The sequence below is a fragment of the Myodes glareolus genome, chromosome 6 (genome assembly GCF_982192425.1).
Source record: "Myodes glareolus chromosome 6, mMyoGla1.1, whole genome shotgun sequence".
Lineage (NCBI taxonomy): Eukaryota > Metazoa > Chordata > Mammalia > Rodentia > Cricetidae > Myodes > Myodes glareolus.
The window spans coordinates 17503055-17527693 of NC_142031.1; the positions used below are offsets into that span (position 1 = coordinate 17503055).

Genomic DNA, 24639 nt, shown 5'->3' on the forward strand with positions numbered 1-24639 from the left:
GCTGGCTTAAACCCCAATCAGAACTGAGCTTCTGGTGGTCACTGTCCTGAGTTTTGTGCTGATGACATAGGAAACTAGCCAAACTTGGCCATTCCCAACCTTGTAGGGAATCAACTCAACGACTGCCATTCAACAGAAAAGGGACCATCCCCACAGGATCATTTCTCAGGACCCTTCGGTCTTTAGCTAAGAGAGAGTGCCTTTGCAACCAACAGGCCTGCTCTGGAGCTCCGCTCAGCAACTTACCCCACTTATCCATCTCGAACCCGCTGCCCATGTCTCCGCTGCCCAGGTCATCTGCACACAAAAGGGAGACTTAGTTCAGGATCAGATACTCGCTGAGCACCAGCATGATACAGGGCACTACTGTAGATCCTGGCCCGGCGGTAAAGGGTCTTTCCAACCCAGAATAGCTACCCTACTCCCACCCCATGCCTAGTTAATTTGGAGGCTCCAGCATAGGGTGTGGACCGAGGCCCCAAATTCCAGGGACCACCTATCTGATGGGTGGGACAGAGGAGCCTGACCTCCCAGTAGGGACAAGGAGGAGGTAAGGTGGAAAGAGGGCAAATGTCCCCTCCTGTGCACTGTCAGCTACCTTCCCCATCGGTCCTGATGGCTCCAGGTGGCAGAGAAGAGTGGTGGCCAGCTAGGGCCATGGAGATTGCAAGCAGAGGATACTAGAATCATGAGGCCAGGGTTCAGGACATACATATCCATATCTTTTTTGTTTGTTGCTTTAAAAAATGTACACTTATTTGTTTATTTAGTGTGTGTATGTGTTTGTGACCACACATGAGTCACAGTGATTATGTGGAGGCTCTAGTTGGTTTCTTCCTTCCTTCTGGGGTTCTGGGGTTCTGGGGTTCTGGGGATTGAACTGATGTCGTGAGATTTGGTGGTAAGCACCTTTACCCAGTGAACCATATCACCAGCCCTTGTCTGTGTGTGTGTTTAAGACAAGGTCTTATTTATGTCAGACTGGCCTCAAACTCATGTATACAGAGGCTAGCCTTGAGCTCCTAAGTTTAAAAATTAAATTAGATATGTGCCACCACACTCAATTTATAGTCCATCTTTTAAGGTCCCACCTGAGGTGACTTTCATGGGACTTTCAAAAGTTCTGGCGGAAGGAGCGGTCCTCCCTCCAGGGAGACCCCGGCTTACCTCCTGATGCATCATCAGCCAGCAGGTCCTCATCGTCAGAGAGGTATGGGTGGGTCCAGCCAGCGTGGCCAGCTGTGACGGTCTCTGTGTCCTCAGGCAGAGAAAGGCCATCATAGGCCCTCAGGCCGTGTGTCACCTATGGAAGATGACAGTCCGTGAGTCACCCTCTCCAGTAAACTGTCAAACCCCAAGGCCCTTCTCCTTGCTTCAGAGGGAACCCAACAATCCATCCCAAAGCCCCACAGGGTTGTTAGACTCACTGTGTGGCTAAGACAGCCAGGAGGAGCCTGAACCACTCTTTGGGATTCAGTTTCCCCAAATCCCACCAACCTCTGGCCTCCAAAGTCAGAGCCCATTGTGCAGATTCTCAAGGACTCGTCAGATAAAGCAGACAGCAAAAGGAAGGTCACTTGTTAAAAAGTGGCTTCTTTTTCTTTGGAGAACATTAGGGACACCCAGGACATGAGTGGGCAAGGGGACAGACACAGGTAGGTATGGGGTGACCTGGGTCAGCAGAGACAAGAGACACAGCAGATAGAAAAGTGTGGCCACTTTAAGTGTTTTGGAGGAGACTGAGGCAGAAGTGAGGGGACTGATCTATAACAGTTCATCCTCAGGCCTTGGCCTTCCCTACCAGGTCTAGTGTCCAAGCCTGGCTGCAGGCAGCACATTCCACTGCTCAGAACACCGAGCATCCTGCAGCTAGTCTGAAAGGAGGCGAGACAGACAGCAACTCCCCATGACCTCAGGCTAATGCTAAACTCATCTGGATCTGAGGCATCTGTCCTAGGAAAGCTGGAGGTGTGTGTGTATATGCTTGTGTGTGTATGCTTGTGTGTGTGTGTGTGTGTGTGTGTGTGTGTGTGTGTGTGTAGCAAGAAAAAAAGTGCCCCCCCACCCCCCATATCCATTACCCAGACTTTTCCAAGAAATGGCAATGAACAGTGAATGCCTGCATCCACCGGGACAGTAAATATCAAGATGTTTTCAAAGGCGTTGTCCAGGTAACAGAGGGGAAAACTACCCACTCAGGGAGCCCAAAGGCTGAGAGGCCCCAGGCACAGGAATACAGTAGTCAATGGCCCTAGAACAGTCCAGAATCTCAAGTGAAAGGGCCTCAGGCACTACCGGGGCTCAGCAGTGCCTAAGCAGCCAGGACTGGACAGAAAGAACTCAGTTCCCTGTGAAACCCAAATAGCTACGCCAGGTAGTGAGGCCCAAGCTAAGCAAAAACTGCAATTCCATACTGTCCACATTACCCATGCCTGATACCACAGGGCCCTCTGCCACAATGTCCTTCCTCCCCTGCTTTTGGACCAAATTTTATTACCCTCTACATCTATCTCTCTTAGCCATCATCCCTCTAAGTGCCCAGTAACAAAAAAGCATGGTTAGCCAGGTGTGGTGGCTCACACCTATAATCTCAATTTAGCAGGTAGGAGCAGGAGAATCAGGAGTTCAAGGTCAACCTTGGCTGCATAGCGTGATAGAAGTCAGGCTGAGTTACCTAGGACCTTGTCTAAACACACACACACACACACACACACACACACACACACCACACACCACACACACCACACACACACACACACACACCACACACACACACACACACACCACACACACACCACACACCACACACACACCACACACCACACACACACCACACACACACACACACCACACACACACACACACACACCCCACACACACCCCCACACACCACACACACACCCACACACACACACCCCACACACCACACACACACACACCCCCACACACACCACCCCCACACACACCACACACACACACACACCACACACACACACACGCACACACACCACACACACACACACACGCACACACACCACACACACACACCACACACACACACACACACACACACGTGATGGCTGTGCCTCTCAATTAGAACAACTTTCCGTTCCTGTGTAAAGTGACAGACCAGTAGATAACGAAAGACCCGGGGACCATGTGTCCACTTATGGGGACCTGAGGTAGGAAAGGGTGCCCCACTAGCGACGAAAGGACAGATCAGCAATTTCCCTGGGCTGTAGACTAGACAAGTGGGTCAGAAGGAACTCAAGATATTTTGGAGAGAAGGTTCCAGCGTATGTGTCAGGCTCACATGTATTAATGACCTGTAAGCTTGAAGCAAGCCCATTTTACCCTGAGTCACCTGGGCGTCACAAGGAAGACAAAAAAGAAAGTTCTAGAGAGATATCCAGACTCCTTGTCTTTCACGGCCACCTCTACCCCGGCCATGTCCTGGGTCCTGGTAGACTCACACTGCAGTCATCTGTACCACCACTAGACAGAAGCAACCCGAAGACAGAGCCGTGCCTGGCTCAGCTCCATTTTCTCAGAAAACACAAGCAATCCTTGAACACATGAGTGAGATCACAGCTATGACCCAACCCACCGACCTATGTGTGTCTCTTCCCCCCACCCCCATCCCCAGGCTGGGGACTCCTGGGTTCAGGGACTGAGCATCACTAAGCTGCTTTGTGTTTGCCGGGCTGCTGAGTTGCACTGCCTCCACCCGACACCCTGGTATGGCCTACTATTCTATCCTCACAGCCAGAGAGCCATGCCACCACCTGATCCTTCTCTCCCCACCAGGTAAGGGCTCATCCTTGCCCAGTGTGGTAGCCAAAGAACTTGTGGTCTGTGTCCCTACGCATACAGGTATGTGGCTTCAGAAAATCAGGACCAGTAGCTGAACATGGTGACACGTGCCTGTAATACTAACACTCAAGAGGTCAAAGCAAGAAGGTCATGAGTTCAAGGCCAGCCTAAGCCTTATTAAGATGGTATCTTGAAAAAAACAATGTCAGCTAAGTGGCACATGCCTTTTACCCCAGCAGTCGGGAGGCAGAAGTGGGCAGATCTCTGTGAGTTTGAAGCCAGCCTAGTCTACAAAGTGAGTTCCAGGACAGCTAGGACTATTACACAGAGAAACCTGTCTCAAAAAAACCAAAAATAAGTAAATAAATAAACAAATTTTTAAAAAGGCTAGGGTACATCTCAGGAGTTCAGTTATAAAGCTCATACGAGCAAGGCCCTCTGGGTTTGGTCCCAAGTATCACCATCACCAAAACACAAAACAAAACAAACAGAAACACCCTCCAGGGCTGGCGGAAAAACAATGGCTTCCTGTCCCCTTCTCAGAGCTGGAGGCAGTTTCTCATCCCAGGCCTGACAGAGCTGTGTAGGCCCAGGGGACTCTGACAGTCGCACTCAAAAACAGGACCAGAGGCTCTGTCTCCTTCCCCACCTGGGAGTAGCGGTGGCTGGAGGGTGAGTCTTGAGCAGGCCTTGAGTGATGCGAAGGGACTAAGAGGCTAGGGTTTGTGCGGGGCACCGGTTTGGGGCACAGGAGGTTTGGGAGAGGACATCTCCCCGGGTCCTCTGCAGATAAGAAGAGTCACTGCGTCATCGTGCACAACACCCTTCCAATGCCCATGTGAGCAAGGCTGTGGGGGCGAAACATGAGGTGCGGATTCCTGGCCCTACTCAGACACTGTTGTCTGGAAAGGAAACCCTAAGCGAGGTCCAGAGCTTTTCGTAGGGAGGAAGGGGGTGGGGGAGGACAGCCTGGAACTGGACAGGAAATAGCGAAGTGCGATTCAACAGGGAAAAACATGTCAGAAACACACATCTGCAGGAAGGCCAAGAGTGCAGGGCACTGAGTCAGAAGTCCCCCAGCTCCAGACACCCAGGTTGTACATGCCAGCTGCTCTTGCTTATAGCTCCCTCCCCAGGATCTGAGAGCCCAAGGGCAGCCAGGGCCCTCAGTGAGAGACAAAGCAGACAGGGGCAGAGACTTCATTTGCAAAAAGCTGTCCATCTCAAAGCAGCTGTGTTTCACATCTGGGAGGAGAGACGGAGCCAGAGAGAAAGAGGCTCTGGAAAAAGCAGAGTAGGGCTGGACACCTGGTGGTAGAAGGGACTCAGATCTGGCCAGCCTAGTCCCCTGCACACCAGCAATGCCTGGATGGGACAGAGGAAGACGGATTTAACTGGAGGAGTTGGAGATCTGGTGGCCTGGCTCCCAGACCTGGGGTGGCCTGGCTCCCAGACCTGGGCTTTCACCACTGAATGCTGAGGACCCCAGGACTCCCTCTCAAGAGCCCCTCTCTTCACTTCACCCGGAGAAAGACAGCTCACAAAGATCCGCTGAGGTAGTGGGGCAATGGGATGTGGCCCTCACACAGACATAATCGAGGCCTGTGGGGGAAGATCTTGCCCAGTCACAGTGGGGTTAACCTCTGCTCCAAGATCTGTGCTAGCCAGACAAGGCTGAAGCACTGAGCTTGACTTCACGGAGGCTGGAAGGACAAAGCAGACAGCAGTACCAGGATGCCCCTTAGACTCCATCCCCAACCTGAATGGCCCAGAGTGGGTGCTGGGCTGACAGCAGTCTGGGCTTGCCCAGTGTGTTCCTTAAGTCCTAAGGAGGTCCACCATGGGTAGCTCCAAGGTCAGAGGCAGAAATAGAACCCAGGCTTCCTGTCCTGTAGCCTGTCTCCGGCCATGCGGGAGCCCTGCTTCCTCCCAGAGGAACGGGAGCACTCAGGCAGGGCTGGGGGGAGATCTGAGCCAGTAAGGAAGGAGCCAAACTGAGAGGGGGATTTTCCAGACCTGTAGGCTGCTGGGGGATAGCATGGGCGGGGGTGAGGGGGTATGACTCATGCAGGCCTAGGCCAAAGTCTGTTCTAACATGCTAGGAACAACTACTTGAGGCAAGGATATAGGCAGGGTGGTACCCAGTGGCAGTTATTCTCTGAACCCAGACAGGTGGCACAAGGTACCACTCTCAAATAATGGGTGCGTGACTAGGCTTTCCTGGTGAGGACAAGGGTCACATGGAGATACCTTTAGGTCCAGAGGGACAAGGAAAGAAGGGACAGAAACTAGGCCACTCTTTCTAGTCTCCATGAGGCTACAGAGGGAGTCAAGGCTGACTAGGATGCTCTCAGAGTGAAAAGACATATAAGGCATGAAAATTAGACAAGGAAGTCAGCAGTGGTGGCGCATGCCTTTAATCCCAGCACTCAGGAGGCAGAGGCAGGCAGATCTCTGTGAGTTCAAGGCCAGCATGGTCTACAGAAGTGAGTTCCAGGACAGCCAGGGCTACACAGAAAAACCCTGTCTTGGGAAAACAAAACAAAACAAAATAAAAAAGCTAGACAAGGCCCGGAACATAGGGGCACAGATACACACGGGTGCACCGTTCAAAGCTTACACAAGATCGCTCAGATCAAAGTTGGTGACAGCAGTGAGAGAGACAATAAGAGCCCGAGGAGCCAGGGAGGTTACCCAGGGGGGAAAATGCTCATTGATCAAACATGAGGCCCTGAGTTCATACACACACACACACAGTCAGACTTCACGGAGGTTTTCTCAGGTCAAGCCTTTCCCACACACCATGTAGACCAAGCACCTATCCTCACAACAACCCCACAGACCTGATGTTACAGGGACACCATTCTGTACCCACAAACAGGGAAAACCTAAGAATTCCTAAAAGTTCCTCCTGCTGTTTCTAGAAACAGGGTTTTACTGCGCAGCTCAGGCTGGCCTAAACCCTCCTCACTATACAGATAAGAATGGCTTTGAGTCATCATCCTCCTGCCTCCAGCCCCACAATGTTGGTTTTACAGGAATAAGACACTGTGCCCAGTATGTTTTTGTTTTTGTCTTTCAGACATGGTCTCATCGTCTAGCCCTGGCTAGTCTGGGATGCCCGAGGAGACCAGGCTGGCCTTAGATTTACAAAGCTTTCCCGCCTCTGCCTCCCAAGTGCTGGGTTGTAAAGCTTCAGACACTGAAACCAGTTGAGCTACGTGATTTTGACAGCAGTAGTCATGTCTGATGGTGGGGCGCGGCTCCAGGTCCCACTGCAGATGTCACAGCTGGTGAGTGGGTTGGGTCTCCTTTCTCAGAACGAAATATTTCTAGAGGCCAAACTACCTCCAACCCCAAGAGTGTCCGTGCCACTGTGAACTTATTTCCATCTGATGCGTGCGGAGACTGACGCTCAGAGAGGGGAATCTGTGTACCTGGAATCAGGCAGGTGCGGTGCGGAGAGCAGCTGTCCAGCACGTGTTAAAAATGGAGGTCAGGGTGGAGGAGAGGGTGGGTGTGCCTGACGGGTGGGTGATGCTTGCAGAAGGTGGGTTGTGAGTTCAGGCCCGGGATTACCTCTTGGTGTGGAATGAGAGAGGCTGGTGGAACGGTAGGGCCTAGGCTGGGGTGAGCCACAGCGCTAACTGGGTTTCTCTTCCAGCTACCTGCCAACTCCGAAGGCTGCCAGGGGTTCTCTGGAGACATTCTTCACATGCCTTGGTGGCCAGCTCCCAGCCTCTGTCTTCATGGTCCAGGTCTGGAACTGAGCCCCCTCTGCCCCCACAGCTGGCCAGGAAGTTCTGAGCCCCTCCCCCTCCAAGCAGTCCCCAGGGTGGCTATGGCTGCCCAGGGCAGGGCTCCAGGCATCTGGGGCTGGAGTGAGCTCACCTCATCAGAATCCCAAGCCGAGACAGTGGGGGTGGGTTTGACCACTTGCCTCCTTCTCCCATGGTCCACAGGCCACAGCCCTAAACCTTGACTGCTCTGCCATGACGCAGGTGCCTAGGAAGACCCCATCAAACACAACCTCCTCCACTCCAGTCCAGGTCTTTGGACAGGGCCAAGGCGCCCCCTCCCCCCATTGCCCAGTGTCCTGTCGAGGGCAACAGACTGCAGAGGGGAAGGAATCTGTTGGGGCAGCAGTTTGCCGTGCAAACTGCCAGGGGCGGGAAAGCACAACACAAAGGCCCAAAGGCCTTTAATCCCCTGGCAGTCTGAGAGGGGCGACGGGCCGGAAAAGAGGTGGCTGTGCCTCTTCTGGCAGGCCCATGTGCCCGTGCCGCTCGGGAGGCCTGCCAGCTTCTCACACTTGGGCCCTCAAGGCGGCAAGCAGGACCTTTGCCAGCCACTCAGCTGGGAAGAATTCGCTCCCTCAAGGGAGGCCAAGGGTGGACACTCTGAATGCCGTTGTGCACCGGGTGCCAGCCTAAGGTCCTCATGGGGTGATTAGCACTCAAATCCATAACAAGTATGGAAGCCACGCACAGAGAGGTAAAGCCACCTGCCAAGGTCACACAGCCAATGAGAACTACATTTGAAATCCAGGGCTCTAGGCTTACCTGCCTGCCCCTACTAGCTCAGAAGCAGGGGTCAGGAGACCCCTGCTTGACCTCTGTCACCTGATCTCCCAGGCCAGGAATCTGAAAAGGCTGCATTCCAGGTGGGGGTGGGCACTAGGAAACCCGGAGGACCATTAGGCCTTTTGGCACAAGCCAAGGGACAGCAAGTTGGTTGGGGCTGGAAGCTTTATGATGTGGCTTTAAGCAGCACCTTCCTCTGGCTCCTTTCCCTTATGGCAGCTTCAGGGGGTCCCAGTCATCCAAGCACAGGGCTCACACCGGCCCACTTTGGTTGCTATCTACATCAGGAAGGTGGCGACTTTTATTGTTATTGTGCTTTGCTCTTTAAAATCATTTTATCTCTGGTTTTTTGGACTCAGTCTCATTACAGACCTCTGGCTAGCCAGAAACTGTTGAACCCAGGCTGAACTAAGACCTGTGGTGATCCTCCTGCCTCAGCCTGCAGAGTACGGGGACCACAGACAGATATACGCTACCTTGCTTGGCTAGCAAGTGGAATCTAGGGCTCATGAAGAAGCGTGGGCAGTCAACTTGGCAGCTGGCTAGCCTTACCCCAGGAGGCCCTGAGGGGCTCTCTGCCTCAGCATCCCTCATATATAGCTGGCCTGGCGTCAATGCCCAATGGCTTCTGATTAGACAGGATATGAGAAAGCATGAGATCTCTGCATACTGGGAGACTTGGAAGTGAGGTAGGGAGAGCCAGACCCCGCACTCAGTCAGACACCTTGATTTCAGGCCAGCAGGCCACATTCTAGACGGGAGGTTCTGGTTTCTCCATCTTTGAATGCTCAAAGTACAGCATACCACCAGCCAGACCTGCCCATTAAGACGGAATTCACGTCTCTTTGACCTCCACTTCCTGAGTTCTGTTCTGCTGGGCCCAGATAGAGGGGTGAAGCAAACCAGGTGTGCCAGTGTAGACCTATAATCTCAGCACTGGGGAAATAAAGGCAGGAGGGTTGCTGGGAGTTAGAGGCCAGCCTGATCTACATAGTAAATTTCAGGCCAGTGGGATGCACAGGGAGACCCTGCCTCAAAACCATCAGAAACCAGGGTTGGGGCCGTGGCTTAGCAGGCAGGGTATTTTACCTGCCCAGCTTTCACAAAGCCCTAGGCTTCATGCAAAGCCATAAACTGGGTGTGGTGGTGTGCGACTGCAATCCCAACACCTAGGGGGCAGAAGCAGAAGGACCAGGAGTTCAAGGCTATCCTCAGTTATGTAGTGAGTCTGAGGCCAGCCTGGATGGACTACATGAGCTCTCTGAACTCTGTGGGGTCCAGACTGGTCACCCAGTGAAGAGAACGTCGCATGAGAAGGGCTACGGGGGAAGGATAGAGGCTGGGGGTACACAGAGAGGTCCCTCGCTTAGCCAGGGAACAGAGAGGGAGCTGGTCTTGAGAAGTTTTGCCTGAGTGGAAGTGGAGCAGGGGCATGTGATGCTGGATGTAGGAGGGCATACAGGTTCAGAGGAGGAGGGCCTGTGGCATGCCGGGGGCAGGAGGGAGCAGTGCAGAGGGCATGTGTGGTAGAGGGCACCAGGGAAACAACGCTGGGCACTTTCCCACTTCCAGTGTTTGACCCTCAGTGGCGCTGTGGACCCTGAAGGCTCTCACTCCCCACAGAGCCTGTACTCCCAAACACACCCCAAGAACAGCACCCTCCTGGAGGCCGGGGCAGTTATTGTCCAGCTCCAGGGAGCACACAGGAATCCCTTTGGGAAGTGTTCCTACCCCACCCTTAGGTCAGGTACAGTCAAGGGTGGTGGTGGGTTCCCTGGGGGCTGGACACTGTCTGCCAAGCACAGTCGGTGCCAAAGGCTTTCAGTGTTCACGTGACACCTCCTGTCCCCGGCCTGCCTTACATCTCAGGTTCTCTGGCTCCTGGCAGCCCTGCTGCTGTGGGGCACTGGCCTGTCTGTAGGAATTTTAGGCCAGTCCCATCTGGTTGGGCCTGTCCACACCTGTAGATTTCTCTAATGAGGCTGGGGCTGTCCCCCCAACTCCCGTTGAAATAGGACACCAATAATGACAATGCCTACCCCCTAAACCTATTGTACCAAGTCTTCTTGCTGCCTTCAGACTATCAAAGGGTGAGAAGAAAAAGTAGCCTCACTATGGCAACTGGTGGACAGATGAACAGACAGACGGATGGACAGACATACACACACATACCTGCCAACCTCCTCTGTTCCTTTCTCTCTCTTTCAGCTACATTGCCTTCTCGATAGTCTCCAAAAACACCTAGCCCCTTCCCACTACCCCAGGGCCTTGGCACTTGCGGCGTTCTCAGCCTTGATCCCTACTCCAACGCATTCTCTAAGTCAGCCCTCTCTTTGCCCAGTCTCTGCTCAAATGTCACCTTTTAGAGACCTGTACAGGCTACACTCCAGGTCTGGAATCCATGCTAGCTCCCTCGTACTCCCTCCCCCTCCTCCTGGCCCTCACCGGACACTCGTTCTGTTGGCACATTTACCTGTCCTCCCTCCACTCCACTAGAAGGCTTTACCCAGGCAGGGCCTCTGCCCACGTGCCCTGCAGCTGTTACACTAATACTCTGTCCATGGCAGGTGCTCATCATATTTGTTAAATTCAAGAACGGATGGGGGTTGGGGTGCACTGTAGAGATGGCTGTGTGGTTAGGAAAGCATTTTGATCTTGGAGAGGACCTGAGTTCGAGCCCCAGCACCCATTCTGGACTAAAACTCCAATTTAAGAGACGGAATTAGAGCCTTTGGTACACACCCGCACCCAGCACCTGCACTCGTGTGCACATCCTCATACACATAATTAAAAATAATGAAAATAAATCTTAAAAATGTTTTCTTTTTCTTTTTAAATTGAGGAGGGTGTCTCCAGACAGTTTCTCTGTGTAACAGCCCTGGCTGTGCTGAAACTAGCTCTGTAGACTAGGCAAGACTCATATTTTTTATTTTATGTTGATATATTTTGTGTGTGTGCAGAAGCCCAGGGAGGTCAGCAGAAGGAGCTGGAGTTAGAGGTGGTTGTCAGCTACCCAATATGGGTGCTGGAAACTGAACTGGGACCATCTGGAAGAGCAGAATGTGCTCTTAACCGCTGAGTCATCTCTCCAGCCCCAGCAATAAATCTTAAAACAAACAAACAAAAAGCCTTCGCTGGGGTTTACCAGTGAAGAACCTGAGGCTCAGAGAGAGTCAACTTGCCCATAGTGACAGAGTTGTAAGACCTGAAACTTGAACCCAGGACCCCTGGGTACAAGCCTAGAAGGAACTCCACATCTAGTCCCACCTCCTGGCATCTCTTTACCCCAGTGCCTGGACTTTCCTGCTGGATGCCCACCTCTGAAGGGCAAGTGATTACTACAGTCTCTGAAGAGTCCCAAGGAACAGGCAGAGGCCTCAGAGATGGGTAGAGCCAGAACTTTCTCTCTCTAGGGCCTTATTCAAGACAGCCAGGCAGCCAGGCTTCCATGAGCTTTTCAATATGGTCGCTATGGGCATCTACCACAGGAAAAAACAGGCTGAATGGCAGCTGGATCCTGGGCCAAGGAGGCCAGCATCCCTGCCCTAGGATTTCCTCATCTGCTTCCCGGACAGGGAGGAAACAGCAGCGGCCCAGGCCCATCGCTACTGTAATGGAAATGAGCAGGAGCCCTGTTTCCTCCCAACAAATGTCCATGCCAGGGCACAGCAGCCCCGGGGCAGGATCTGACTAAGGACTATGCAGACAAAATGTAACTGGAAAAGCTTGGTGTAAGAAAATGGAGCCAGGCACCCTGCCCCTGCCCCCGCTTCCAGCCTGTCTCCCCACCTCATGAGGGAAGAGATCACCAAATTCCCAGTTACCAAATGTGTGTAAGTTGGAACCTTGCTTCCCCGCAAACTCCCCACTGCCCTTGCAGAGAAGGTCCTGAGCCTGGTTCCCAGTACCAACATCGGGCAGCTGCCTGAAACTCCAGCTCCAGAGGGAACCAGCTTCCATGTGCTCTGAGTTTCCTTCTGGCTTTGTAGCGTTAGCACACTGAAACCCCAAATCCTTAGGTTTCTAAAATCCCAGCCTCAGCAAAAGGGGGGCCGACTACTGGGGGTGATGGCAAAGTCAGGACAAGCCAGGTCATAGGAGTTAGTTGGACTGGGGTCTCCCTACTCTTCCTGCTCCAGGGAGCCTGCAAAGTGAATGCACAACAGCAAGAGAAAATAAATAAAATACACATCCATCAGAAGCCAGGGGTGGGCAGACAGACAAGCCTGACTGACGATACGCTGGTCAGTCAGGGCCAAATCTCAGGCTTTCCAGTGGTCTGTGGGGAGTAAGAAATCCAAGCCGTCCAGGATTCCATGTCCTGTTTCTTAAAAGGAACACAAATATTCCTGATCCAGTGAGTAGGGTCGCTCCTAGGAAGAGGCTGCTCTGGTGAACTCCGCCTTGTCTGTGGAGCTGACATCCCTCACAGTCCTCTGACTGAGACCCTCTGGGGCTGAGGCCAGAGACAGGCTCCGGGGATCAGGGTGGCAAGGACGGAGTGGAGAGAGTGCCCTCCCCACACCTCATCCCAGCATCATTGGTCTGGGTAGGATCACCCATCAGTCCACAAACCTAAATGTACCCAGTACGCAAAACAGCCAGAGCTGGCAAAGGTGCCAGGAGGCCCTGGGCGGGGACTGGGCTAGGCCTGCCCACAGGAGGGCCCTGGTAAGTCAATGCACATATCCCTGGTACACAAAAGGGCACGTTACCCCAGGCACGCAGGCCTCCCTGGGAGTCCCCACCCACTGGCTCCCTCTTTGGCAGCACTGATGTTACTCATGCTGCTACCCAGCCCTTCCCAGGCCTTCCTGCAGGAGGCAAAGGGGAAAGTATTAGCAGAAACATAGAAACACCATATAGGGAAACATCCTGGACCTCTCGCCCCCACCTCCAAGCCCAGCCTCCCTCAGGATCAGCTAGGCTCTGCGAGCTCTCTCTCGCTCTCTCTCTCTCTCTCTCTCTCTCTCTCTCTCTCTCTCTCTCTCTCTCTCTCTGCCTCAACCTTGGGCCGAGACAATGGGGGCTATTCTGGGTATCATGGAGTATTTAAAGACCTGGCTGGGCCTCCTCCCTGGGGAACAAGAAGCTTTGCCCTCCACAAGACCTTCCTGAACTTTGTCGCTGCCCAGACCTCAATGGCAGCAAGCCCTAGCGCTTCCAATGATCTCAGGCTGGGGCCCTGGGGAATTGAGCGTTAAGTGTCTCTCACGCTCAGCAGCAGTAGCAAGACACAGACCCTCCAGAAAGCAGAGTTCTAGGCCCTGAGCAGCCATTCGCCCATGATCTCTGGGTCTGAGAGCTCTCATCTGCCGCCCTCATGTGTGTGGATCACAATACCCACATATTTGCAGAGCTGGCCAGAGGCTTCTGCGGTTAACATGAAGGCATGTCTTTCCATTCATTCCAAGAAGACTGGGGCAAAAGCGGGCATTGAGTTGGGGGAATTTGGTCAGTTTTTCACTGTTCTTTCTTCCAGCACCTAGCACACAGTAGGTGCCAAATATTTACCGAGCGGTACAAATGTTTGTAGGATGTGTCTGGAACCCCTGTGGAGCGTACAAATGGTGAGCACGCTATGATGACCATGCTGCCTGCTCCTATGAGCTCTGTGGGTGAGCCTGGGCTAAGTACCACTGTAAACTCATTCTCTCATTTAATTGGCTCAATTCCAAGAGGCTGATACTACTGTCATCAGACCTTAGAAGTAAGAACATGGAAGTCCCATCTGGAATGATCCATCAGCGTGCCTGAGTGCCTGAGTGGCCAAGCTGGGAATGGGACTGTGAAACTGTGAAGCTTCTGTCACCTTGCATGAGTGCGCCTTAAAGATAGGAGAAGAGGACACTGAACTGGGGGCCAGAAGTCAGAGGTTAACTACGATGGAGCTCTGTGACTTTCAGCAAGTCACTTGGCCTCTCTGAATCTGTTTCCTCTTGTATAAAAACAGGACGTTCAACTCGGCGTCTTCAGATCTTTAGTGAGATCAAAGGAACTAAAGGATGTGACTGTGCCCCCTCCCATGTGTCCCAACCTCTTCCAGAGGCCGGGCTAAAGACAGTGGGAAGCAGAGGAGGAGGGTGTGGACTCGGGAACAAGTACTGCCCCTGATGACAGTGCTGGGCTCGGTCCCAGCTGAAGGAGAAGAGCAGCCTGGGAAGTCACCTCTGGCCCTCCTCTGTCACCCTTCCCGGCTGACAGCTGCTGGGGCTTTGGGGCCAAGGGCCCCACAGCAAGCAGAGGAGGAGGAGGCAGTACTAGCTGGCTGGGGTTATCTCAGTTCTCGGGCAGCCACTGCCCAAGTCCCAAGGGCCTAGCTGTCCCACTGGCTAGGATGCCAGGCTGGTTACCCCATCTACCCCCAGCCCTTCACCTAATTCTCGGGGAGTCTGGCAAAGGGTGGAGGGTTGGAGCAAAAGTCTGCGGGTGGAACATGGCCTGGAGGCCCTATTGACTTTTCTGCCCACAGTCCCCTTTGCCCTTTGTGGGTACTTTTCGGGGGTCCTTCTTAGCAACTGTGAACTTGGCCTACCTCAGGACTCCCTCAGCTCTCCAACCCCAGTCGGCTGTAGCCCACACGCCTCTCTCTCCTCTGAACCCTTACACACCCATAATTAACACTGACCATATTTTCCAAGGCAAAAACTCAAGAAATTGTAGTACAAAGGCTCTCTGGGCTACTTCCGGATGCTGGAGGCAGCTTGGGAAATGTAGTTTGGACACAGAGGTGTTCAAATCACTGCAGCATGCTAGTACTTCTAGGGAAAGACTAGGGCATTTAGTGTGCTCTATTAACACATTGGAAGTCATCCTAGGAAGTGTGTAACAGCTACGTGCCACGTCCCACCACTGGGCACTGGACACTAGCTGGGCAGTTAGCTGGGAAATTCACTTGACCTCTCTGAGCCTCTATTTCTCAGAACCTAGGCCACCAAGGGCTGGAAGGGATCACCTGAGCGGGTACCCTTCATTTACCAGAAGGGACAGAGAGGCACAGAGAGGGTTAGTAAGCATGGTGAGTGGGACCAGCAAAGGTGGGAGGGCCTGGTCAAATGCCATCTCAACACTGTTGGCTGCTAGGACACAACACTTGAGCCTAATTTTCTTATTTTGAAAGCCCCATGGCAGCGGTTCAGGGCAAATCTGGGTGCAAGGAGACCCGGCTCTGGAGAGAAAGGGCCTGTCAGGCACATGCTTTGGGAGGATGACCCAGGGCCCAGGCTTTCTGGTTGCTAACACAGAACCTATCACCTTCCATAGCCACTTCTTCTCTTCTTGGGGACAGGAACTCCCCAAGGCTGGGAGGAGGGTTTGGGGAGTACTGTGGCTGCGGGTGGGGGTGAGATGGGACCTGAGTCCCACCAGGTTTGAACCTCTGGGACCATAAATGGTCCCTTCAGCATCCATCCAGCCCCAGACAGGCCAGCCCAGAATGGTAGGAATGGCTAGCAAGCAAGAGGTGCGCGTCCTTGGCAGGGAGAGCTACACTGCCGGGGACTCTGGTTACCGGAAATAGTAAATCTCCCTGCTGCCTGTCACCTCTGACTAGGAATGTCTGCTGCCAGGGGAGGGGGAAAGAGCGTCCTGTCCACCTGCCCCTAAACACCGCAGGGGCACTGGGGACCTGGGCCTACTCTTTACTCCCTGTCCTAGCCTTGGGACCACAGGGCAACTACTGTTCTAAGTCAGAAATCCCTGCTATAATGAGCCAGTCCCAGGAGAGAAGGCAGAAAGGGGGATCCAAGGAGATGGACATCACCCCTAAACCTAGTCTGTTAGGTCCAGTTACAAGTGGCTTCTGAGGCCCCAGTTGGGGGTGAAGGCCTTGATTTGTTAGCCCAGTACACAGGACAGCACGGTATGAGTTCTGGGGCTGAACCAAGCAGTCTGGTTCTATCACATACCAGGTGGGTGACAGTGAGGCTGTCACCACAGCCCTTTTCACTCTACATCAGATTCAGAGGCCGCAATGGTCCCTGCTGAGATCTCTGTTTCATTTTTATCGATGAGTTCAAAGCACAAGAGGCTAGGGCCAGTGGGCTAGCATGCCGAGGAACCAAACAGGGTAACTCTGGGAGAGAAGCAGGGAAGGGTGGCACATGCCTCAGCCCTTGGGGAGCTGACACCAGTTGCGGTGAGAGACCATAAAATACCCTGAAACATGTCTGTGAGACGGCAAGAGAAGGAAAGTGGCAGGGTGAGCAAGCAGAGGGACTGGATGGAGGCTGATAGTCATGCCTGCAAGGGAGGGCCACGAGAGAACAGGAGGATTGGGTGCCTGCCGTGAGGAAGAGCAGAGGTGCATCAACCCTAAGAATGTTCTGGAAACTCTTAAGGGTTGGGTCATCTACAACAGCCCTGGGAGCTGGGTGTTCTCACCACCCCTCATTCTCCTGAGAATGTGGAGGGGCCAGGACTCCACTTCCTCCCCCAGAGAAGTGCTCGGGTATAGGTGTCCTTAGTTCTCTGGCGGGGAGGGGCAGAATGGATGAAGTGTGCAGAAGGCAATGGAATCAGATCTCTGGTTTCCGCCCAGGCCAGCCTGGGGCTCTGTTAAGATGTCTCTTCTTGTCAAGTCTCACATCCTCTCTCCTCATGGACCAGCATGTCTGGTCCTTTTATCTCCTGTGGGATTGAGGAATAGCCAGAAGGGGGGAAAGATGAGGGGCTGGACATCAGACGCAAAAACAAAAAGCTGAACCTCAGCTTTTCCACTACCCTAGACCAAAGCCCCTCCCCAGCAGGTACAGGTGTGAAATAGAGACCATGCTCACCTGAATTGTCCAGGGTGGTGATCTCTAGCCTGGTTCCTAAAGGTCCACAACCCTGCCTATGTCTGCCTGGGCCTTGTCCCCACTCAGCACCCAGGATCTCGCCACAAGTGGTAGACATGTCTCTCAGCTCCAGGACTCAGCCCAGGCTTAGTTCTCCACACTCCAGAGCAGCCTTTGTTACCAGGGTGCCAGAGCAGAGCGGCCCTTGTGGGCAGCAGGCCAGCACAAAGCCTGGCCAAATGCAAACAGCACGCTTGGCGCCCAGGTTTAGGAGCACTGGAGCGCTGGAGCGGGCAGGATGCCCACTGCCCCCGTCACAACAAACCATCCACCCTGTTGAGGGGCCCAGGCAGTCGGCACCCCTGCTGGGAGCTCAGGACACACAGCAGAAGTCTCCCTCCCTCCCCCTCTGGGAGCCAGCAGTGAGAATCTCAGAGGCTGTGATAGAGGGTCCAGATGCCAGCAGCTGGACAAAGAGAGCAGCAGAGCCAGGCGCAAAGAAGTGGAGTGTCAAGGGATGGTGATGGACAGTCACAGATTCGCTATCGTTATGATGACATACCAAGGGGAAGGATGAAAGGACTTGACCATAGCCGCTGTGAACATTGTGTTTAGCCCGGCATAACAAGAACAGTCTAGTGTGGCTCCATTTGAGACCTGGGTGGCACCAAATGGGACAGAGAAGTGTAGAGAAGATGACCTGGGCAGCTCCTTGCTGAAGGCACACAGTACTCCCTAGAATACATCCGACCCAACTGTTTAGTGCCAAGATGACAGGGTCCTGCTCCTGCACCAACCAGCTAAGGGAACACGTGCCACATTTGACTACTGAGGACTTGTCACTAAGCAAGTGAGCAGAGGCACTGTGGACTTTAAAATCTTGAACATTCCGTCACTAAACTTCATTTTTTCTTAAACCGCCATAAGGCTCTTGGCTACCACAGACAAGTCCGACGGCGCCATCACAGCCTCCATCCACAGAGGAGGAAACCGAGGCTTTGCCCGAGGTCAAAGCTATGTAGCTGGCAAGTCGCAGAGGAGATGGGAATGCGTGCCTGGCCCCAACCCAGCGCTCCCCACCCACGAGTATTGTCGGCGGCACTGGGCAAGTCTAACGGAAATCATACATGTGCGGGAGATAAGGCCACCTCGTTAATCAAGATATCAAGTCCCTTTGCTTTCCATCCCAATTCTGCCAGCTACAAGGGTTATCACGCAGAGACCAGAAGTCCCGGCGGCCATTTGTAAAAGGGCTTTGATTTTTCTGACATGAAGAAAGGGCAGAAAGATGACGGAATATCCCAGCTGGTGAGGGCCCAAGTCCCTATGGATATGGGGACTTTTTCCTTGCAAGAACAGGGAGCTGTGTGTCCTCTTGCATCACCCTAGCTCCCATGTGGACCACAGAACTGGATGGTACCCACTCTGAGGAACACAGGGCCATTAAGCCTTTGTGTGTGTGGTTCCTTCCTCGTGGGGTGTTCTGATGCCCTCTCTGACATGTCCATCATCCAAGGCCAGCTCAGCTGCAGTCTCTACTTTGAGATCTCTGACCAAAGCCACCTTTCTCTCTCAAACTTCTGTGAGCCTTAATTTCTACATTACAGTGAGAGAGATTGGGTCCTAATTACAGTCATTTGAGTTGCTTTCATTTGGAGCCAAAGTCCCTTGGGGACAGATATAAGTTTTTTGGTTTTGGGGGGTATTTTTTATTACATGTGTATGTGTCTGTGTGTCTGCATGTGTGCACATTTTTTTTTTTTTTTTGAGACAGGGCTTCTCTGTGTAACAGCTCTGGCTGTCCTGGAACTCTCTTTGTAGACCAGGCTGACTGGCTGCTCTTCCAGAGGTCCTGAGTTCAATTTCCAGCAACCACATGGTGGCTCACAACCATCTATAATGAGACCTGGCGCCCTCTTTTGGTGTGAAGCATACGTACCAGCAGAACACTGTATACCTAATAAATAAATAAATCTTGAAGAAAAGAAGAAGGAGGAGGAAGAGGAGGAGGAAGAAGAGGAGGAGGAGGAAGAGGGGGAGGAGGAGGAGGAGGACTGGCCTCAAACTCACAGAGATCCACCTGCCTGTCTCCCAAGTGCTGTGACTAAAGGCGTGCACCACCACTGCCTAACTTGATATGATGATTTTTTAAAAAATATTTATTTATTTGTTTATTATGTATACAGTATTCTGTCAGCAGGCCAGAAGAGGGCACCAGGCCTCATTACAGATGGCTGCGAGCCACCATGTGGTTGCTGGGAATTGAACTCAGGACCTTTGGAAGAGCAGGCAATGCTCTTAACTGCTGAGCCATCTCTCCAGCCCTATATGATGATTTTTATGGCATTTATTTACCGTGTGTGTATGTGTATATATGTGTTCACCGATGTGCGAGTTGCATGCTATGGCAGGCTTGCAGAAGTCAGAGGACAACTTTCAGGAGTTGGTTCTTTCTTTCCACCATGTGGGTTCCAGAGATCAAACTCAGGTCATGGCATCAGGCTTGGCAGCAAGTGTCCTTACCACTCAGCCACCTTGCCAGCCCTCAAACATATATATTTAAAATAGACAGATATATAGGTAGTTTATATATAGGTAGTTTCTTCGTTCTTTTTCTTCCTTTATTCTCTCCTTTGTACCGCAGGATGGCCTCAAACTCTGGGCAGTCCTAGCAGTACAGTAACGCACCACTATGTCTGATTTATGCAATGCTGGGGATTGAACCCAGGGCCTGATGCATGCTAGGTAGGTACTCTATCATCTGAGCTGCATCCCCAACCCCCAAGACAGAAAATCTAAGTCAAGAAAAGAGAGTGCCAATTAGCTACATAAATAAAGGTCAGCTTGGCTCATTTTCTGTATAAAGAGGTGACAGATTTGGGAGAAACAGGATCCTACCCCCACTGGGCCTCAAATACTTTTTGCTGGGCACACTTAGTCTGGGACACAGCAGTGAGGGGAGGAGGACACAGGAATAAGGTTAACCAAGGCCCCTCTGGCTCTCCTTCCTCCTCCTTCCTTCCTATAAGAGAAGGCTCGGCCACCATACAGGCCACAGCAGCATGATGTTCCTTTTCTGAGACAGGAGTGTATGCTGGAAGTGATTCGGGGACACCCGTATCTGGGGGCATCAAGCCTGGGAGTGAAGGAGAGTGTCCTGTGGCCTCAGGAGCTGCTTCTGCCAACGCTCTGACTCCCCATCCCTCAGAACCCCAGCCCCCAGGTAGACCAAAGGAGAGTGTGACTGGTTGTCCCTGCCATAGCATCTGACCATTCCTCCGCCACCGGATGTTTTCCAAGATGAAACAGGATGGCCAGCAAAGCAGGGCTTCCCACAGCACTTGGGAACCTTGGGTCTGTTCATCTTAGATTAGTAGGCCTGAGCTGGGGCTGGGGCTGAGGTCACATTCCTAAAGATCTCCCAGGTGAGGTCCACCCTGCAGCGACAGGAGCCACCCCTGCAATCAATCACAAGCCCACAAAGGGCTCAGACTACACTGTGCTCTCCACAAAGAGCTTCTTTCACTGGGCCACGAGCGCCAGTGGCCTGCTTGGGAGCCTAAGGCTAGAGAGAGGCAGAAGCAGGATTCAAGGCCAAGACTGCCCATCCATCCTTCCCACGCATCATACCACCCCAAACCCCACCCACGTCAGGCAGCAGCCACAAGCAAGAAGCTGTGGAGGCCAGCCCTCAACCTTGCTCCTCTCCAGGCCAGCCGAAAGAGGCCATGGCATTGCCCCCACCCCTCGGCCGTGGGTTCCCCTCCATCGCCTTATAAAGAGGTCCAAACTGCGGTGTCATTTTGTGGAGCGTGACACGCCTTGTGCTATCCCTGCGGCCCCAGCGGCCAGGCTCCTCACACATTCCTCCTGGAGCCGCATTGCCTAATTTAACCAGCGTCCCTGCTCCCCGGGGCTCTCAAAATAGCAGTTGCCAGGATGGGGAAATGCCCTAATAGCCCTAGAATAAGTAGTCTGCTCTCTTCCAGCCCCGGGACCCAGCTCAGGAGTGAGCAGGCTGGAAGGCTGAGGTGGGCTCCAGCCCCACCCCTACCTGGCCCCCATCCCGCTTTTTTTTTTTATTTTAAACCAAATTTCATCTTGCCCAGGAGAACCTCAAGCTTTCTGGGTAGCTGGTCATCTGAGGATGATGTTCAATTTATAATCCTCTTGCCTCTACCTCCCTTCAGCACCTGCCAGGGCAAGAAGTGAGGGGTGGGCACTTAGTAGGAAGAGCGACACTGGAAGCTGTCCGAGGGCCAGGATCACAGTGAGAGTGCCAGGATGGCAGGCAGCGCCATCATGCCCGGCTCACGAAAGGCTGGGGATTGAACCCAGGGCTTTGCGCACACTCGGCGAGCATGACATTCCCAGCTCTTACCTGCCCTTCTTCATTCATGCAAGCTCCTCTTATGTTCCCATCCTCCCTCCTCCTCCTAAGCCCTCAGGCTTACGCTTACGTGTGTGCCTGGGTGGCGTTGCCCTGATTACCCCACTGGGATTCAACTTTCACTTTCTCCTAAGTGCAAGCCCTACAACAGTAGTGGGTAGCTGCTTCCATTCCCCAGCTATTAATTATAACCTAAATACTTCCGGCACTTACAGAGCAGGGGTGAGCCCTCCCTTCTTGGAGATAAAGTGTGCACTCCAGACAGGGAGGGGACTTACCCAAGGTCACACAGCACCGAACAGGCAGGAGGGAGTAGGGAGCCAAACCTCATTGTCCCAAACCTCCCACGGGGAACCACCTGTAGAAAGTGGGCCTTGAGAGGAGCAGGCAGGCTTCAATGTTAGAAGCAGCCTGTTTGCCTCGGATAATATTCTCGGGTATGCTCACATAGACACTAACCACAGTTCACCCTGATATTATGGCCCTAAGCTCCCAGGAGAATAAGCTGTGACTCAGGGTCCCCTTCTCCACCCCAGGGTCCCAGATCAGGACTGCCACATTAAAGCAGGGAACACCCAGGCCGCTGACATAGTGGTTAGGGAGCTGGGAGGGCGGGCACTCCGCTGCAGCCGATCATTAACCAAAGCAGAACAGGCTAGAAAAGTGAGGCCAGTTCCTCCCAGTCCGGGTGTGGGACGTCCTGCAGGCACACATCTAGGTCAGTGAGGCCTGGGGCACCAGGTCACTAGCCAATTAAGACTCATGTTTTACCTGCAGTCCATCACCAGAGCAGGCTGGCCAGCAGGTGTCTGGAGGGTATCAACACAAATCTCTCAGGAAGGAGGAGTGACCTGGGGCTTGAAGCTTCCCCCAAAGTAAAGGAATGTAAACCCCACAACACCTAGGACTAGGAAACAGGAAAAGTGTAAAGTAACAGCTCCTGTTAGATGTGAACAAATGCCTTGCTCTGGCTGAAAGTGATTTATATACAAGGTCAAACCCCCGCAAAAGAGCAATTACCAGTCAACCTGATAGGCGAGGTTCAGAGAGGTTAACCTACCAGCCCAAGGGCAACAGCACCACGTTAGAGCTGGAATGAGACTCAGTGCCCTGCCTGCTTTCCCATGACACAGACTCAAAGTACAACACGTAGAACTTGGGGGTGGGGGAAGCCACCCTCTAATGCAAAGGGTCCTGGGGCTCTTTTCTGGACTGAGTGGCATACTTCAGCCTGATACTATTTCTGGTTTAAGTGATCTAGGCTCAGATCCCTGCCCAGGCTCAGAGGGCTGAGACAGGCGACCAGGGATGGGCTGCTGGAGACAGGGCTCCCACACCTTAGGTGCCAGGTACAGGTGGTTCCTGGAGCTTCTGGCATCTCCAGGGCAAGGAGTGGGCCTCAGGGGGGCATGGGGAGAACTGCAGAGGTGGGAGAGAGAGCAGAGGGACTGGGAAGCTGTGAGTCTGGCCTCCTGGAGTGTAACCAGTAGGAAGGTAGGACCCCCCACACACCCCAGCCCCCATCCTCCTCCCCTGGGAGGTCAGGCCCTCCAGCCTAAAGAATTCCCCACAACTGCTCAGGTGAAACAGAGGTGAGGCCCCGCAGGCAGCAGGCTTTGATCTTATCATGAACATTCCTATCCCAGTGTCCTGGTTCCCTCCCCTTCCCAGGCCCACTTAACCCTTTCCTGGCATTTTCACACCCCAGTTCCAGGCTAGAACTCACCTCTGCTCCCCCCATCTAGGAAAAGTGAACGAGAAAAGTGGAGGGGCTGGTGGGAGCTCTAATCTCCTCTCTCTCCCCTTCTTTCCATTCTTTTAAGGGCAGGGTGGTCTTTAAAGGCAGGGGTAGGAGAGATGCACACCTTTAATCCCAGCACTCCAGGAGGCAAAGGCAGGTGGTTCTCTGAATTAGGCCAGCCTGAATTAGGAGAGAGTTCCAGAACAGCCAAGGCTACACAGAGAAACTGTCTGGGGGTGTGGGGGAGAAGGAGACTACTAAAGACAGGGTCTCATCTAGCCAGGCTAGCCTTGAATTCCTTGATCTTCTGGGATTACAGGCATGTGCCACCATCCCCAGCTGTTGTGTTGGTTTTGAAGACATGGCCTGTCTAGATAGTCCAGACTGCCCCGGAACCTGAGATCCTCCTGCCTCAGCCTCCAGAGTACTGGAACTATAGGTATGCATCACCACACCGAGCCTCCTTCATATCACCTAGTCTAAGCCCAACCTGAGGTCTGAGAGCCTTTTCCCATTACCCTAGATGGAAATGCCCAGACTCTGTATAAACAGCCCTTTATTCTTCCTATCCTGAGACTCAGAACGAACCAGCACACTCCTATCCTTTCTAGAATCTTCTCCTCTGCCTTAGCAATCCCAGACCCCCTCCTCCCGCCAGCTCACTGTTGGGAAATAGGGATGCAGAAGCTGGCAGTTAGTGTGTAGCAAAGGGGAGCTGGGACAGACTTGAGAGAGGAAGACTCCTCCAGGCTTCCTTGGGGCAGTCTCTTCTCTCTGCCCCTCTATCCAGGGCACTGGCAGCTCCTTTAGCCACGCTCAGGACACGTGCTCAGGATGCGGGCGTGTCATAGAGAGGGCACTTAAGGAAGTTTTGTAGAACAAATGAATGAATGGTTCCATTTTGCATCTGGAGATTAGGTTCCAAGAATCTAAGGTTGGCCCCGAGTAGCCCAGATTTCTGGCACTCTTGAGGCTTCGTCCAGTGCTTAACTGCCAGACACTAACAGTGACTATGACTCTTTGCCCAGCATCAGAAACCCACAGGACATGGAGGTCAGGGGCCAGATCATCACAGGACTGACATATGGATGGATGGGACAGGTTCAAGGATGTCTTAGGATGTCTAAGAATGACAGAGAGCAGTCCCAGCCCCTCGTTTGTTTCAAGGCTCAGCACCTACAGACTAGTAGCATTAAGAAAGGAGGATACGACAGCCAAGAGGGTATTCCAGGGGGCTATCCTGGGCTTGAGAACATTTTACCGCTAACTCCTGGGAGAAGCTCGAGTCCTTTACTCCGCCATAGGCTGGCGGAGGACCAAGGAGCAAGAACATGG

The 24639-nt window shown here is 53.1% G+C and overlaps 1 protein-coding gene across 9 annotated transcripts in view; it reads right to left on the reverse strand.

The window, feature by feature from the left end:
* Window positions 1–24639, reverse strand: part of Hspg2 (heparan sulfate proteoglycan 2) — a 101450-nt gene that overhangs the window by 66625 nt on the left and 10186 nt on the right. For all 9 annotated transcript variants that reach the window (XM_087907008.1, XM_085690454.2, XM_087907006.1 and 6 more), the window contains exons 2-3: window positions 1168–1303; window positions 247–297 (exon numbers count right to left, since the gene is read on the reverse strand). In XM_087907008.1, the coding sequence (XP_087763134.1) occupies window positions 247–297; window positions 1168–1303 (187 nt within the window). The remainder of the gene's footprint in view (window positions 1–246; window positions 298–1167; window positions 1304–24639) is intronic.